Source organism: Musa acuminata, chromosome BXJ1-6 (genome assembly GCF_036884655.1).
Source record: "Musa acuminata AAA Group cultivar baxijiao chromosome BXJ1-6, Cavendish_Baxijiao_AAA, whole genome shotgun sequence".
NCBI lineage: Eukaryota > Viridiplantae > Streptophyta > Magnoliopsida > Zingiberales > Musaceae > Musa > Musa acuminata.
The window spans coordinates 790,441-808,377 of NC_088332.1; the positions used below are offsets into that span (position 1 = coordinate 790,441).

Genomic DNA, 17,937 nt, shown 5'->3' on the forward strand with positions numbered 1-17,937 from the left:
ATACAACTTTTGATGTTCTTGTTGCTTATGATTTATAGTAACATTTCATGATGAAAGTGGTATCAAGTTTGGAACTTTTGGGAAATCAGCTTGTAATTATCTTTCTCAACCACAAACTCTTCTTTTACTGGGACATGTGACTGATATGAATAACATTAAGTTTTACGATGAAGAACATAATATCCATAAAGATAACATTAATATTACTAAGGAATAACAACAACAATAGTGATGAGATCGATAGTATGCAAGGCATCCATCGTATCGACGTATGATTGTGGCATAAGGTCGTCTGTGATCATCATGTGTCTGTAATCTTCACTCGAATCATCATCATAACTTAAAATACAACGAGGCATATAGTCTCAATCGTAAAGGTTTAGTTGGAAGATATTGGAGGATCATTAATCGGAAATGTTAATGGCTTCTTACATCTCCTAAATAAGCAGACAAAGTTGCTACTGCTTCTCGCCATCGATTTCGTTTCGGTGTACCTTAATATTGAGCCCGACGTCTTTGTATTATTGCTGAATCAGAAATATAAGACTCAGTTTCAAACTATAATGGAAGGAAAGAAGGAAATCGACGAATTAATTTGTTCACCAATTTTGCAATATGATGAAGACGAAAAGGTTGTCTTAGAATTTTCAATTAATATTAGCTATTTATTTCGGAAAAAAAAAGAAGAAAGCAGCCATTCAAGTTGTTTTTTATCATTGCGAATGCCGTCACACCGCACTGTTAGTAAACCCCGTTGTTGCATGTGAGAGTCACGCGAGAAGCCGCATTTTAAAGGGAAAGCGAGACGGCCTCATGGCATAACACTACGGCTCGGGCAAAACCTCCGTTGGTGGGGTGGGATTATGCTACGCTGCAGCGCAAAAATGGTGGCACTTCTCCCCAATTCCCGCATCGTCGCCTCCCACGGCCTCGGCCTTCCTCGCATTCCCTTCGCCCGATTCCGCAACTTGCATCGTTTCGCTTCGGATTGCGGTAGGAAGAGGCTTCCTGGTGCCCGCTATCCGCTCGGCCCCTTCTTTTCCTTCACGAATCCCCCCTCTTCCGTTGGGTTTGGAGGTGTGGTTCGTCTTCTGTCGTCCGGATTTGAGCCGAAGGGTTTCGATTCCCTGCGGCTTCGAGCCGCTTCTGATGGTGGTGGTTCTGGCGGTCCCACCGATGGTGACGGTGGCTCCGGCGGTGGAGGTGGAGACGAGAGCGGTGGTGGGAACGATCGATTCTTTTTGTCGTGGTAAGAAGGTGGCGTTCTTGTGTCCTCTGTGCTTTTCAATATTTTAGTGCTGAAGCTCTTTATCATGTTGAATTTGCTTGAACTTTCTTAAGCGTAATGTGGTCCGTTCAGCTTCTAGTTTCAAGAAATGGATATGAAGAAGGGATTAAAACTAGTAATCATTCGAAAATATTAGGTCATTTTGATGAGTGCTCTGCCTTATCACGTGAGGCAGGAACATCGCGAGGTCTATTTAAAAAAATATTTTCATGATGGGAACGATGTTTCTATCAGTGTGATGTTATTGAGCATTATATTATCTCAAAGTGTTAAATGTTACTTATGTTCCAAGCTAAGGGTGGCAAACTGTGTGCATAGGGCTCCTACCAATGTAGGATCTTGGGAGGCTCAACATATGTAATCTTACACTTGTGAATAAAGAGTTCCAATTTAATCATCCAGGTTGCAAAGGGGTAACCTACCATGACCCTAGGCTCGCCCTTAATAATTTAAGTTCCGAGATAGTCAAATAATTTTAGTTAGCGGACTAGGTTTATTTAAGCCTTAATAACACTGGTAGTGAATTAACATGGATTTGGTGAAAAAGTGCTGAAACTATCTTATGTGGCACTTTCATCATAGATTTCAGTGATTTGCTTTTTGCATACTATATATGTGTTGGGACATTTAATGTCTAATAGTGCCACAAATCAAGAGATGATGCCAAAATTTGTGTGTTCTATGGCTAACCTCCTTTTGAGGGATTAACATATAGTAGTGCTTTAAGATGTTTGTACTCAACTAAGGTTCACAGTGAATTAACATGACCAGTAGCTGCTAACTAGCTAATCTAAACAAACAGAAGATACTAAAAATATTTATCACACAAGATATTGTTATGTCACTTCTTTCAAGTTATTTCTTGTAGAAAGATTTTGGAGATACTTATTTTCCATAGGATGATAATATTATACGGGAGCTTTGATCCAAAAGTTTGTGTATTTGAGAGATTTTAAAAACAATTATCAGAGCAAAAGAAAGTATTAGTGAGCTTTCTCCTAGAAGGAAAAGAGGATTTCCTTTTATGACAAATAGAGATGTATTAGGATATGATGAAAGATAAAGGTTCCTTATTAATATAGCAAGTGGTACAAACTTTAGTGTTTCTGATAAACTATAATAGATATTAAAATGCCTATAAACAGAGCGTACCCGGTGCACGAGGCTCCCATCAATGCGGGGTCTAGGGAGGGTCAATGTATGTAACCTTACCTTTAAATATTTAAAGAGGCTGTTTTCGTGACTCGAACCCTGGTCTTTTACGTCACAAAGGAGCAACCTTACCGTTGTACCAAGACATGCTCTTAAATTGATGAGTACAGTCGTGGTTCACCTTACTCGTCCATACCGGTGTACCGACCGTCGGTACGGTACGTACCGAACCATACCATCGTTCCAACACATGGTTCGGTGGGGCGTACAGACAAACCGCCCATACTGGTCCCCTATTGGATTGGTATGTACTGCTCATACCGGACGGTATGCCAAGGTATGGGAAACCTTAGGTACAGTCACATGCAACTGCTGGGAAGAAAGAAAGAACTTGGTATTCATGGCACTTTTGCTAAATTGGTTTACTCTTCCTAAATCATTTGATATTCCCATAACAACTTTGGCATAACAGATTTGTGCTACTTGATGTTGGATAGACACATCAAGTGGGTAGATCCAATCTCCAACATTGAATTTACTAGCAATGCTTAAGTTTAGAGGCAGAATGATGATGAATAGGGATTGGAACTTTGACACAGCCGATTTATTAAGTTAGAAAGGGGATAATGACTAATGAAAAATTGTTTACGTGGGTTTCCAGAAGGCATTGTGGTTACTATGAATTTGAGGTAATGTGGATTATATATATTATACTAGGGAAGCCAAATTTTTGGTTCCGTGGATGGATGGAAAATGGTGAAAGAACAGAAAATTTTGAACGATGGGAGGCACACTGGGAATACGATCTGCTAAATGGAACAAATTGTAGAATTGAGGATATTTAATGTTGCTTTCCCATTGTCAAATTCTCAATCGTTTTTGAATGGAGAGGCGTATTTGTGAATTTCTTCTGCATACCCTTTTTTCTCATCCATTTTTTTCTTCTATTTTTCAAAAGTTAAAAGTTGATCCATAAAACAACATAGGCTTCTTTATTTTGCTTTTTTAATGCTCAATATTGGTATTGGACCATTCATTGTGACCATAATGATACATATGGTCAGAATTTTGGAAGTTTATACCTTTTCACTGAAACCTAGTCAAGGGGCTAATAGTTGAAATGTTGAATGTTCTAATAATATTTTAGTCATTGAGGTGGGAATGTGATTCTTGATAGTTCTTTGATGATTTTCATTGAGGTGGGAATTTGATTCTTGATAGTTCTTTGATGATTTCATCATCAAGTCTGTTCCTTCTAGAAGTTTTTAGTGTTGAAGTTGTATGCATTATAATATGTAGATTTTTTAAACTTTTTTTATTAAATGGAGAAAATGTTGACAAATATCTATTTACTCCCTTCAGGTACTTGATGGCACTTGATAAATATCCAGTGATAACTAAAGCTATTACATCTGCACTTCTAACTCTTATTGGAGATTTAATTTGCCAGGTTCCTTCTCCCCCATATTAGTGACTCTGGTAGTATTAAATAAATATTTTTTTTTTGCATCTACTAGACTTATCAATGATGATGAAGACATTGTTAAGACATATACTCCAGCATGATACATCATTCATTCTTTCAATTGATTAACTGAAGTTGGACTTATTACCAGAATTAGTAAAGCTGCTTATGACACTTAAATAGAGAAACTGCATGGCAGGCCATCAACCACAAATTTAGTTCTCGAAACTAGAAGATTTTTAAGAATATTTGAAGTGACCAAATGTGTCAGTGTAAATTGGGGATATTTGGTGACAGAAACCCTAAGAGACACATCAAGCAACAAAAGTAAGATTCAGAAACAAATTATTTAAACTAAAGGAACTTTCAGCAAATATTTAGAGGTTGCTTAATTTGTTAGTGAAATGCGGTCTAAACAAGTCAAGTGGATTCAGATCATTATCATGTTGTCCTTATTAATTTGGTACTAATTAAACCTAAAATTAACTAAAATTCTATAGTTCTATGGTTCTAGAGTAAAATTTTTCGTAGAACATAGTGTCACAAAATTATTTACATGGATTATGCTCTGTTTCTACAAGAAAATATGCTGGCCCACCTGTATCAAAATAATGGATATGCTACGGATAGGATTTAGGAGACAATGTTGTTTTTAACTTTTTTCATGAAATAGTTCAAGTATTCTAGATGAGGTTTAAACTCTGGGTTTAAAATACCTTATTGGATTAGTATGATACTAGCATACCGTGTGGTATACCTATCTAGAGCATCTAAAAAAAGTCCAAACCCAGTGCACAAGTCCCCACATTGCTTGCCAACAGGACTTAGGAAGGATCAATGTGTTCGGCCTTACCTCTATATTTGTAGTGAGCTTGTTTCCAAGATTCAAATCCTGGTTTCCTATATCGTGAAAGAACAACCTATACCAAGGCTCACACTTACATCATCTAATATTGTAAAACAAATATAAAAATATTACCAACCAGTTCCGAGCTATGTGGTCTTGTATTGATTTTCAGTCAAACTATTAAATACCTCAGCATATATTAATCCACTTGGTATTTGAAACCACTTGGTATTGATTTGGGCACCAGCAGGACCATAAATAGTTATGCTTATAAACCCTTGAGGTTGATGCTTGGAATGCTGTCTCTTCTCAATGCAGTAAATTTATTTTAGTATCATTATCCTTTTTTTTGTGCCATATTAAATAATTCTCATGATCTGATTCATGCCAAAAAGAAAGAACACAATGTTTTATAAAAGAGCTAGTTAAATTGCTAAACAGACCAGGTAGGCATATGATCAAATGAAATGAAGTACCTAGTAGTACTTAAGGTCCAAAGACTTTGGTAATACTTGGCTGTACTTCAATCATCTACTTTTTTTATGTTCATTTATCAAAGCCTAATGAATTTTGACCCAGTATTACTGCATTTATCTTGCTCTAGCACTTAGTTACCAATTGTATCTTTCCAGCTATTGGTTGATCAGGTAACCAAGTTGGATTTAAGGCGAACATTTGTGTTTACTTTCTTGGGGCTTGTGCTAGTGGGTCCCACATTGCATTTCTGGTAAGTATATATAATTTGTGCTTTCTTCTGTTGTGAAGTGTTTACTTATTATTCCATGATCTTCCTCTAGAAAAGTTCCATGTTTAAATATTGAGAGATGTTTGGTCAGAATAAAGTCAATCCCATGCAAGGTGTGTCTTCTATTTCTCTTGGTAAAGGATGTGCTCACATGTAGGGTTCGCCTTACCAGTTCGTATCGGTGTACCGATCGATCTACGGTATGGTACATACCTCTCCGTACCGACGTCTCGTGTGTCGGTATGGCAAGGCATACCGATAGCACAAAAAAAATCTCCAAAAATTCTTGAAAAATAGAAAAGAAGTTAGATTAGGGTTTTTAAGTTAGAAATAAATATAAATTTAGTATAATTTTAGCAAAAATAATCTAAATTAGAAAAGAATAGTAACACATATTTTTTCGTGCTTTGAGGAGTAGCATTCTGGTACGTTTAGGACCATCCTTTTATTAATATTGAATTATTACAAAGAATTGATTTAGATTGTTAAATTATTTGTTAAACAATTTAAACTTTAAGATTCAAATGAATTAAGTAATCGATCGATGGATATACCTGGTTGTACCATAAAAAGAACTATGAGACTTTGATTGAGGTCCTCGATCCTTTGTATATGTATATCAATTTAATATGTTTGTCGGACTTAATTTTGAAATTGATCCCATGACATAATATATTGATACACCGTATGCGATTGGTGCATTAATGTGGTAAAAGTCATAGTTTGATCGTTGTGAACCACATATGTCTGAGGCGGCTCTTAAGGCAAGTATGATATTGATATATATTTGTATGAAAGTTGGAGAATGTCTTATACATTCTTTATTAGTATGAAGGCAAGTATGGTCATCTTTATTGCACTTAAATGTCTTATACATGCCATTCTTTTTTGCTAACGTAGGTACTTGTATTTGTCTAAGTTGGTCACATTTCCTGGAGCATCAGGTGCATTCTTGCGCCTTATCCTTGACCAGGTATATAAATTTCTTTTATTTGTGTATTGTCTATTGAACATTTCATAACCTGCCTGAAATATTAGTGTCCTATTCAACCTTTAAGTATAAGCATTTTCTATTTCATATTGATGAGTTGTATTAAGTTTCTGGTAATCCTCCTCTTTGTTATTTTACTTCACACATCATAGTCTTCACATGGGTGCCACCACTCTGGCACAGTTTGTCTTCTCTCCCATCTTCATAGGAGTCTTTCTTAGCTCAGTTATTGCCTTGGAAGGAAGGCCTTCTCAAATAAAGCAGAAGCTTCAACAGGTGCGGTGTCATTTTTCCTATGAATAAATTTTCAAGTTTAAACTTAATTTTCTCCATGCCTTTATGCGCATAATATCATGCCTTTGTGTAGGAGTGGTTTTCAGCAGTGCTAGCAAATTGGCAATTGTGGATACCCTTCCAATTTCTTAACTTTCGGTTTGTTCCTCAGAAGTTTCAGGTGTGATGGATTCCTATCTCATGTAATCTTTAATAGCTAAAATTTACAAACCTGTCTAAGCAGTTGTTTTCTTTAGACTTCTGCAGTCTTTTCAGGAAAAATATTTTCTGCTACTCTGATAAATTCTAGTGCATTATACTGCAAAGTTCTATTGTTTGCAAAGATTGACTTTTCTTTTTGAAAATTTGTTAAAGGTTAAACTAAACTTGTATATCATAACATTTTATTCTCATAATAAACAAGTAATCCACTATGCTTCTTTTGTTTATTTTTCTTACTTTGCTTCTTATAATTTGATAATTTTTAATGACAGGTTCTAGCTGCGAACTTTGTCGCTCTTGCATGGAATGTGATTCTCTCATTTAAAGCCCATAAAGAAATTGTGCTGAAATAGGTATCTTCAATTACTTTGTATTTGACAGCTGAGATTTGACTTTAGTAATGGTAACACATTTTGTAGTTTAAAAATTGGTGAGAATTGTTAAGTCCAGATTAACACAATTAATTGGTTGATTCTATTAGACAATCTGCAACACTTATGTCAGAGGAATTAAACTGATGGGAGTACTTGCCAAACCAGATCATCCAGTTGATTAGAGTCAGAATAATGCTTTCATATTAAAATGTTACCATAGTTTCCTAGTTTACAGAAACTCGTAAATGTTTGGTGTTGCTCTAAGCTTTTCCATAGTAAAAGCACTGTCAATGATTGTGATGCTGGTGATGGGCGCATTGTATAGGTCAGATTAATGCTCTGCTGCTTTGATATCATTTTTGCTAATTAACATTGAGAAAGATCTATTGCTTTGGTATTGTTTTTCTATTAACATTAAGAAACAGAGTCAAGTACACAATTTAAAAAATTTACACTTGACTAGCAAAAAACAAAGATCTACCGTTGATTTTCATAGATCTAAGTTAAATATTTACCAATTTGTTTTGGACATACATGGATCATTATCAGATCAAAAATAGATCTTGGTTAGAACTGCGAGGATCGAGATCCAATGTATGTGGATCTTTGATGGATCCATGTAGATACTGCTTTAAATTTACTTCTGTTCTACAATGAATCTACGTCAATCTTAGGCTGTCTAAACTGTTCTTTGGTCAATGTGCACTGTTTTTTGTGAGGTCCTGGTCAATCTAGGAACCAAGGAATCTAAGTTGCATCTGGGTCCATCTTGGCTGGATGTATGCGGACTCTGGCCAAGCCCTTTCCAATCTAGCCTGGGATCTCCAAGGATCTAGCTTACATTCAAATAAATTTATTAAATGAAATATATGTTGATCTGCCCTTTTAACAATAATGCATGCTTGAAACTATAAATTTTAGCCTTAATTTAATAAAAATGGCTTTATTAAGGAAAAAAAAACCTAATAAGCATGGTGGTAGAATTTAAATTTACCTTGATTTGGAGAAAAACCAAACTCCCTCTTAAGAAATCCATCATGTACTGAGAAAGGATCTAAATCCTAGCCATTTGAGAAATTTGATGTCAAAAGAGAAAAGTTTGGAGGAGAAATCAAGAAAGACTGGAGGAGCGGAAATGAGCTGCTGATAGAGAAGAATGAGGAGGAAAGGGGAAACTAGGTGACGAGGAGTTTTTATGAGGTTGTTACTGGCAACAGGCATTAGGCTTACCTCCTGGAATTGCTCGATACTGGTCTCAATACTAGGCCATATAACTGGTATGAATCTGGACAGGGCAAAATCCTCTAGTCTACATTTTAAATTGTGATAGGAGTTGTAAGTGCCGATTGTTACAGATGAGTCCAACCGAAACCTTAAACCTTGTCTCAAACAAACTGTAATTGCTTTAGAAACCAAGAATTTTGAAGAGAATGATTGGAAAAATGAAATTTAAAGATAGAGAGACAGTGAAGGCATATTTTTGTAATGTTTTTTAAAGTGTGTTTAAGATTTTTATTCGTGAAAAGTTCTTCTATTTCCTTAGTAATGTTTTAGGACTCCACTATGATTGATTGTTTAAGATGTTTTAAGGGCATCGCATAATTGATTAAAACACCTAAATTTCTTGTGATAATCCACATAGCTTTGTATATTGAATCCTTTTGCCGTATCTCTTTCAATACTTGCATCGGATTGATCCATCAGAGTTTATAAATATCATAGCAAGAGGAATGATAAGGTATTCACAGAACACCAATACTGAGTTGAAAACTTTTTGATGGCCATAAAAGTTTTGGTACACGAGTTACAGATTTACTATTGCAGTAGGAATTGTCAATAGGTCATCTTTGTTGACTTATAATTTAAAGTTGTTGGATCTGTCTTAAAAGCCATATGGAATATTGCTTCTTGATTCTTTCCTGCTGTGATGAAGAAACAAAAAAAAGAAGGGCTCTGTTAGAGTTGAAAGCAATTAGCATAACACAATCTAAAGTGCCGTACAAAATGTCTGAAGGATAATTCTTGTGTGTCTGTGTGGAAATGGTGAAAATTGTGATATAATAAAGATACCAGATATTACTGTCACTTGATTGCTAGTTCAACAATGGCTAGTTTGAGATGCTTGGCCAGATAGATAAAGGCTTCTGAGTGTTCCAAGCAAATGCTTTGACACATTTGTTGGATAATTGTGATATGATCACCAGTGGATTAACTAATTATTTGTGTTTATGATTTTATATTCTAAAATATGGTTAGATGATTAAGTCTAAAAGTTGGGACCACTTTCAACATTTTCATGGTCTTTGTTCAGAAGCAAATGTATAGCTTAGCTGATACATGTTACTGCTCCTTGTGTCATTTCAGAAACAAAAACTTTATATCACTTGCATTAAGATCCCTTTTGATTCAAAAGACATATGGTGAACAACTGACGCAACTCCTTCAGTCACTTTGTGTATTACATTTATGTTATGTCTGTCCTTTCATGATATCATCAATTGTCAAACTCAGATGTTCGCAAATTTCAAAACTGCTCCCAAGACTTGCAAAGGAGCCATCTTGAGCTCCAAAAAGTGTCTAAAAATGTGCCATCTTGATTATTTCATATTAGACCCATCAGAATCATCAAGTGATAATTATGGAGAACAGGAACCATATTGACCAATGTGTAGTTTGTTTTTGAGGAGGATCATGAGAGTTGGATTATTATCTCTGGTAAATAATCATCACTAGCTAATTTACTTGTGGACTGCTTTTAATTGTTTTTGTGGACTGCTTTTTATCTCTGCCTTCAGGTCATAATTGATGTTATATATCGAACATTTTCCTGCCAGAACAAACAGATAATGATTGTAACCTTTGTCATGGAATACTACAGCTGGCTAAGTCAACATTTGCTCGCACCAATCTCAGCAACCAGTTGCATGTCTTCAGAAATAATGCAGCCAAGTAAAGCTTTATTTGCTAGCAGTTAGCATTTGACCAGTTTTAGTTTGTTTCTTTTATGTAAGTCTAGAGGAAACATGCGCTACTTTAGGACGTTTGTCTTGTTGCTTTAATTGAGGTTGCATTTCTCATTAAAACTTCCAGAAAGCTAAAAGATTTGTGGTTTTTATGAGCTTTTCATGTTTTAGCTCCTTTATGGGACTAATCTTTGCAGCTTTCCTTTATTATTATTATGATTAGAATTCTAACTTTTCTGCATGTTCTTCAGAGATTGACCTTTATTTGCTGCTTTCTTTTATTATTAGTGAACGTGCTTGTTTTTAGATTACATGTGCACAAGGTCTTAGTCAATGTCTGGAGAGGATCAATCAATGTATACAACCTTGTAACTTTGATATCTAATGCTTTATTTGATCCCAATGCAAACAGTGTTTTTATCACTTGAGATATTCTCGTGTGGAATCCCAAGGTCAATCATGTTCTGGATCTGAGACCTGTATAGAAGTTTTATGTCTCTGTGAGACATCAGAAGATGACTTAAAAGGGCTAACTCATCGGATGAAGTTCTCGCCAACGGGGAAGATCAATATATAGTCTTACGTTTATATTCACAGAGATTATTTTCGAAACTTGAATTCTAAGTTTTTAGGTTGCTATCGATATTTATTGGAGAAACATCAAAAGATAGTTTGTTTATAATTCTTGTAGTCGTTCTTGCTCGATTTGCTTCCGAGAAACCAACCTTATTCTTCTCTAAATCAATAAATTGCGTTTAAGAAGCTAGGGAGAAATTTTTCCCTGATATAATTGCAAATATTGCCTTGCTTGTTCCTAGATTAATTACTATTTGATAGGAAAAATATTCAACGAGCGCTTGGCATTTAGCAGTCTAGTCAATATGAGTAGGAGAAGTGACAAATACTCTGGGGATATTGTCTTCATATCTTAGAATATTTTTCAAGTTAAACTCACTATAAAAAGCTCATGGCATTTGAGGTTAGAGATTATTCATTAAAATGATTTTACTTAAACGATTTGACCTTGGTGTTCGTGTAGATTAGATACCAAGCATGCAACTGAATCCATCTCAGTCTTCGATGAGCATTCGTGTCATCCTTGTCACATCATGCTTTTTGTGTACACAGGCGCGAATCGAGTGGGGTTGATCTGATCAGCACCGATACATATATATATTCTTGAGAATTTTTTATTTTTCTTCGTAGTCATCCAAAAATCTAATGAACATATATTTGATTAGACTAAGCAAATTAAATGACATGTGGCTTCTGTCCATATGGGGGGCTGGAAAGGGTACTGTATGTGATCTCACCTGCAAATAGAAAATTCCTATTAACATATATTAATTACATCAGACTAAATAGATCAAGTATTAAAAATAAATAATGATGACTAACGCGCAATGGGGAAAAGATCAATATAGTTAACTTTACTTTTAAATACAAATGATTATTTTTATTATTAAAATAGTGATCTTTTAATTGTAAAAGAACAATCTTGTCTTCTTTACCAGTTAATCTAACCCACTTCTGGCCCACCCCGAATAATTTGGGCATAATTGTATACGTGTCGTATAATTGTGGTATTTATCTCTCTAATCTAAATTTAGCGTGTGTATATATATATATATATATATATACATATATATATATATACTTGCTGTATTTCCTTTAAAGAATATATTTCATAAGAATAATAAAAATAATTAGGATTCTTGGAATTATTTTATGCATTTGTATATTCGCAATTTTGTAACTTTACAAGGATTTTTGTGTAAAAATCCCAGCAATTTGCACCCATCCTATAGTCCTCTCTCTCTCTCTCTCTCTCTCTCTCTCTCTCAGCGAAAAGGAGACAGATTTCCGAAACCTCTTGGCGCTCAACCGGCTCCTTGACCGTTTGGAGTCAGTGATGAGCTGGATTCGTATGGTATACATCACTTAGATCGGTTCCTTGGATTGGTTCCGGCTCCTGATTCGTCTTTTCCGGTGATTTCTGGTTTTTTTCTAATGATAGAAAACTAGGGTTTTTGTATCTTGTTTTTTTCTCCGGATTTGCTTTTAAGGATTCTTTTTCTCCGTCCCTTTTCGCTGTCACGATGGGGCGTGCTTTCTTTGATTCTCTAGTTTGGATTTGTTTTGGTTTTTTGATACACTTTCTGGTAAGATTTAGGCCTTTTTTTTCCTTGAAGTTATTCATATCTGTGTTTTACTGCATCTTGCTCTCGTCAATTGTACAGATTTCTACAGGACTGTTCGTTTTGTTTGTCTTAATTTGGTGCACATATGGATAGTTCTTATCAAGTTAATTTGTTGTTTGTGTTATCAGAACTCATGGTCCTCTTTTTCCGCTTGGAAAATTTGGTGAATTTTCCACTTTGTTGACTTTTTTTGTCTATCATAAATTTAGATTTTGTTGTCCTTTGTGTCACAATTTGGACTGTTTTTCGTGAAATTGTAGTCTTGTTAGGTTGTTTCCAGAAAAGAGACAGGCATGTCTGCATCCAATGCTGCGGTTCCAAATCCTGCAGCAAATGCTTCATTGACTTTGGAATTGAATGCTACACCAGAATCACGGAGAAGGGTTGCTGTCACAGAGAAGAAATCGAGTGTGGATAATGATGGGAACATGAACGACCTTAATCGTAAGATTAGAGGGCAGTCCTTACACGAGAGGCCCAAAAATATCACAGAAGTGAAGAGAGGGTTGGTTGCTTCACCCATTGGTCCACGGCGTAGGAAAGGGATTCCAAAACCAGAGAAGCTCAAGTGGCAAACTTTCGTAAGTGTTGTTACAAAGATTTGCCTGCTTCTGGTGGCTGTTTTATGGCTTGGTCAGTTGATATGGAGATGGGAAGCTATGATAAGGTACAACAGGGACTTCTCCTCTTTAGATAGTGAGAGCAGGCTATTCGAAGTGGAGACATCTATGAAAAGCGTTGCAAAAATGTTGCAAGTTCAGGTGGATGTTGTGGAGAAAAAGATTTTTACTGAGGTAGGATTTGCAAAGAGAGAGCTGAAGAAGCAAGTGGAAGAAAAAGATCTGATGTTTGAGGAGGAACTGAAGAGGCTGGTTTCTCAAACTGATAACTTGGATAAGTCATTAGCAGAATTGAAAGGCATGGGATTCTTGCTGAAGGAGGAGTTCCGAACTTTTTTGGACAAGTCTAAAGGAAGAAACTTAGGTAGTAGCAATCATGATGTGACTTTGGATGATGTTAGAAATTTTGCCAAGGAGATAGTGAAAAAGGAGATTGAGAAGCATGCAGCTGACGGGCTGGGAAGGGTTGATTATGCATTGTCTTCTGGTGGGGCAAGGGTGATTAGTCATTCAGAGCCCTTTGTTGTTGGTAAGTTTAGCAACTGGCTGTCTCTTGGAAAAGGCCGAAATCGGGTTCATTCTAATGCTCAGAAAATGTTGGAACCTAGCTTTGGAGAGCCTGGGCAGTGCTTTGCTTTGCAAGGGAACAATGGTTTTGTTGAGATTAGGTTACGAACAGGGATAGTCGCTGAGGCAGTGACACTTGAGCATGTCTCAAAGGTGAGATCTTTTATTCTACTATCTTTCTTGCTATTGCTCAAGTATTAATAAGTTATGATTTCAATTATTTAGTTTGTTCATATGATTTGTGACTTTGGCATGAGAAATCAAGCCCAATGAGAAAATATATGATATACTTAATTATATTTACCTATTAACTAGTGAAGAAGCACTGGAGCATGCATTTAGTATGTTACATAACTATCTAGCACCAGGATATGATTAACCTTATTAACTTATTATGCAAATTTTCATACATATACAGGGAAAATTCTGTGTTCCATATCTCATTTCTTAAATGTAAAGAACTAAGGGATAATCTGCACATCATCAATAGCATTTTAGCATTCCTTCTTTTATTATATATTTACAGATGAAAATCTTTCAGCTGGGAGTTTTCTCCATCACTATAGTGGTAGCAACGGGTTTAACTTAACATGTGCATTTCCTTCGCAGTTGCAATTCACAACACTTTCACATGAAAAAAGATGCAATATCTAGCCAGCAAATTTTAGCCAAAGGATGGAAATCATATGTTAAAAGACAACCTGTAGAAGTTTTGCCTCCTTATCTTAGGATCAAGGTTCACTGTACCATGGCATACCGTTCAGTATAAGCAGTATGTACCGATCCGATAGGTGATTAGTATGGGTGGTACATCGGTACATCCCTATGTACCGTGTGTCGGTATGCTCGGTTTAGTTCGGTACGTACTGTACCAACGGTTGATCGGTACATTGGTATGGATCAGTAAGGCAATCCATGCTTATGATAAAAGCATTTGGAAGCATATACTTGAAGATAATTTGTTTTGCTGATCTATGTGATTGGGAATCTGTGGTTGGTCAGGTAGGTAGCCGAGAATGATCTAGAAAAATATACTTCGGAAATTCAGTTATTTTTGTACTGATAAAGAATAATACTGTTCAAACGGCTTAGCGTTAGGAAAAGTAATTGACCAAACCAAAATGATTTGATGTTTGACAATCTTTCTTTCTATATGCTTTTCCCAGTAGCACTTAAAATAGACTTGAAAAGTCTTTGATTTTGAAAATGCCTTAGAGCCATTGATATATGTTATCTTTAATGCTACATTCATTTGGGTACTACAAATGTTAGCATGGAACTCAATATGTTCTGATGGTCTATAGAAAGGGCTATAAGAAACTTCAAAAAGAATTTTAGACATCTCCTTGTGTACATTTTATTTGAATCAGATATTAGTTTTACTCCTATAACATTGTGGTCAAATAGACTAAACCTTTCCGAGTGTAAGACTCGGCCTAGTCCAATGATGTATGCCACAAGTTTAATACAAATTCATTTGTCATTTTCCAGGTTAGTTACTATGATAGGAACCAGTGGTACATATAGAAGAATAGCATTTTAGCATTACTCAAGCAGAGGGAATTGTAACTCATAAAAATTGTATACCACCAATGAAGCTGTCTCATGGTTATGGAATAAGATTGTATTAGGATTTTATAGAGGAAAAACATGAATCTAGACCAAAATCTATTTCTACTAAGTAATTCATACCATTAACCATCGATGAAACTCACATGCTTCTAGGATGTGTCTCATCTCCTCTTCTTTTTTCTCTAATTATATTATTTTTTTATTGATATATGGTGTTCTAGTGGCATTATACTAGTCACAACCAAGGGGTATATATGAAATTATGAAATTAGTCTATCTTTCAATCTCCTAGTATTTGCAGCTTCAACTTGCTAAGCCCAGCTCAAAATTTAGGTGTTTTGGGCTTTAAGTTTTCAAGGCTAGTCACTGGTGGATGACAAAGTCCAACATAACCTTACATACTGCTTCACCTTCAGAAAAAAATTGCTGTGTACAATATACAATACTGGTAAAAACTTTATATATCTTTATATATATATATATATATATATATATAAATATAATACTAACATCATCTCGTATCCTCCTAGATAACAACCGCCATTTCTTCCTACCCTTCTCATTGTATTAGGCTTCCAAATCTCTCCACCATATCACCAAACGCCAGATGCCCACCTCAAGCCACCAAGTCACTCCCTTAAAAATTATGGTCTTTAGCCATGCAAGGGAGCCTACAAGGACCTCCCAGACCAGCAGCAGCGTTGTCAGCACAAGATACCTTTAGTGTAGCCTCTTCATTTTCCTTAGGGTGCTTATATTTTGTAAGTAATTGAGATATAGTTGATGTGATCAGGCCAGAGGTCAACTCATATCAGGTTGCAGGCTGAGCAGTCAGATCTCAGGATGCATCAAGTTAGCTCTAAACCTACCTGGTTTACCCAGTTGCAGATCTCTTTATTCTTGATGGTAGCTAACATTTGATGTGACATCATATCAAACTTTTCTCGTTACTTGGCAAGTTAAGAATTATTTCATTTTCTTGATGAGCACGTAGAACCGGTGATTTCTTTCTGTTAAAACATATGACTTTGGTGGACACAACAAAATTACATGTTTTAATTTTATAGATAATATTAGAAGATCGACATATGATTTTACAAGTTTATCTTTAAGAACAAGATCGTCTAGGTAAGGATGCTGAGATGGATATATGAGATCTTTAAGAACAACGTCATTAGGAAGTATAAGAATATTCCAGTTCGTATTAGTAACTGGGGATGTATTAGGAATATTCCAGTTCTTCAGATGTTGTCTGGATACATCTAAAGAAGACCTATGAATATGCTTAACAATACAGGTTGGTGGTGGTAGATATAGAGAGAGACTGCAGATTAAGAAAGTAACTGCTGGCTTTGCATCTTCATAAGAGCTCAAATGGCAGGAAGGATTTATTGCAGCAAGCCCAGTAAATTGTGACTGCAGTTTATTGTTATATTCATGAACATGTTTTGGTTATTTTCCTCTTTTATGTTTCATCTTGCCTTTTTCGTCTCTTGCTGTTGGCTTCTGCCTTATAATTATGGTCTTTGACTAATGAGTTGTTTAGCAGTAAATGATGCATCTGTCGTGATCTATGATGTGCAGAGCATCGCTTATGATAGGTCCAGTGCTCCAAAAGATTGTATGGTCTCCGCCTGGTTTGAAGAGCCTGGCAGTGATCCATCCAAACGTGCTGAGAAGACCTTCATTTTGATGAAATTCTCATATGACCTTGAGAAGAGTAATGCCCAGACCTTCAAAGTGGAGACAGCCATTTCAGGAATCATCAATATCGTCCGGCTTGATTTCTCCTCCAACCATGGCAGCTCAACTCTGACATGCATCTATCGCTTCAGGGTGCACGGTTACGAGCCCAACTTCACCTCAAAAAATACATCAGAATAGACCACAAACTTGAGTCTGTTATGTTCATCTCACAATTTGTACAATGGATAATCCTTTCGTTCCGAACTCCTTTTAGCCTCTTCCAGATCTGTTCTCGGCCTGACATTGTAAATCTACAATTACACCTCTTAGCTGGTATTTTTCATTTGGTTCTCCAACAGGTCAAATAGCAGTCAAGACAAAATGAGCAAAGTCCATATCTATCGAGATTACATCGTTGACAAAGCAGAACTGGGCCATTTATAACATGAACTGGCTGCGAGAGCTTACATTCATCCCCCCTCTTTTTTTTTTCGTGACTGCATATGTACTGGGAGATTGAAACCTAGTTTTGCAGATCACTCATATTCTCTGTTGTATATCACTTCTGATTGAGGCCTGGATGTGCACTTCAACTTTGAAAGTTGATGGTCTGATTTATTGTTTTCTTATTTAATTTATTTCATAAATTTTATTTTTTAAAAAAATTGATTAAACATTTCTATCCATATTTTCTCAAGTAACGGGAAATTTTTCAAAAGACTTCCAAAAGAGATGTCAAATAATAATGGCAATGTGTAGCATATCTATGAAATTTGTTCATTCTATTTTTAAACTAGATTAATTAATTAAACACCAAAAACATTGGTTCGATAGTAGTATATTAGATTTATTTTTGAAATTTCTTTTGAAAACTTGAACTTTGTCTGATCATGGAATAATAAACACATCTATTAGGATTTAAAATATTATCCAATAAAATCGATGTTGATAGCAATAGCAAGATCCAAGGA

General features: G+C 35.7%; 2 protein-coding genes across 5 annotated transcripts; both read left to right on the forward strand.

Annotated features, from left to right (window-relative positions):
* The first annotated feature begins 795 nt into the window (after positions 1 to 795).
* LOC135675509 (protein sym-1-like) lies at positions 796 to 10,483 on the forward strand. Of its 3 annotated transcripts, none has more exons than XM_065185722.1 (8): positions 796 to 1,249; positions 3,803 to 3,890; positions 5,385 to 5,479; positions 6,398 to 6,470; positions 6,672 to 6,764; positions 6,856 to 6,942; positions 7,256 to 7,336; positions 10,153 to 10,483. In XM_065185722.1, exons 1-7 carry the CDS (start codon positions 864 to 866, stop codon positions 7,334 to 7,336), a joined length of 903 nt encoding a protein of 300 aa, XP_065041794.1. In that variant the 5' UTR covers positions 796 to 863; the 3' UTR covers positions 10,153 to 10,483. The 3 variants fall into 3 exon arrangements, with proteins under 3 accessions (XP_065041794.1, XP_065041792.1, XP_065041793.1); XM_065185720.1 differs by having other exon boundaries at positions 797 to 1,249; positions 10,192 to 10,483; XM_065185721.1 differs by having other exon boundaries at positions 797 to 1,249; positions 10,236 to 10,483.
* A 1,622-nt stretch (positions 10,484 to 12,105) lies between these two features.
* On the forward strand, positions 12,106 to 17,309 carry LOC135582769 (SUN domain-containing protein 1-like). 2 transcript variants are annotated; one of them, XM_065185724.1, is made up of 3 exons: positions 12,106 to 12,250; positions 12,782 to 13,861; positions 16,865 to 17,309. In XM_065185724.1, exons 2-3 carry the CDS (start codon positions 12,815 to 12,817, stop codon positions 17,162 to 17,164), a joined length of 1,347 nt encoding a protein of 448 aa, XP_065041796.1. In that variant the 5' UTR covers positions 12,106 to 12,250; positions 12,782 to 12,814; the 3' UTR covers positions 17,165 to 17,309. The 2 variants fall into 2 exon arrangements, with proteins under 2 accessions (XP_065041796.1, XP_065041795.1); XM_065185723.1 differs by having other exon boundaries at positions 12,130 to 12,250; positions 12,791 to 13,861.
* The last annotated feature ends 628 nt before the right edge of the window (positions 17,310 to 17,937 follow it).

Excerpts from the sequence above, each read along its gene's own strand:
- LOC135675509 (XM_065185722.1), top strand. The coding sequence starts at position 864 with ATGCTACGCTGCAGCGCAAAAATGGTGGCACTTCTCCCCAATTCCCGC. Across the intron at positions 5,480-6,397 it reads GGTCCCACATTGCATTTCTG|GTACTTGTATTTGTCTAAGT; the intron begins GTAAGTATATAT and ends TTGCTAACGTAG. Across the intron at positions 6,765-6,855 it reads TAAAGCAGAAGCTTCAACAG|GAGTGGTTTTCAGCAGTGCT; the intron begins GTGCGGTGTCAT and ends GCCTTTGTGTAG.
- LOC135582769 (XM_065185723.1), top strand. Across the intron at positions 13,862-16,864 it reads CACTTGAGCATGTCTCAAAG|AGCATCGCTTATGATAGGTC; the intron begins GTGAGATCTTTT and ends TATGATGTGCAG.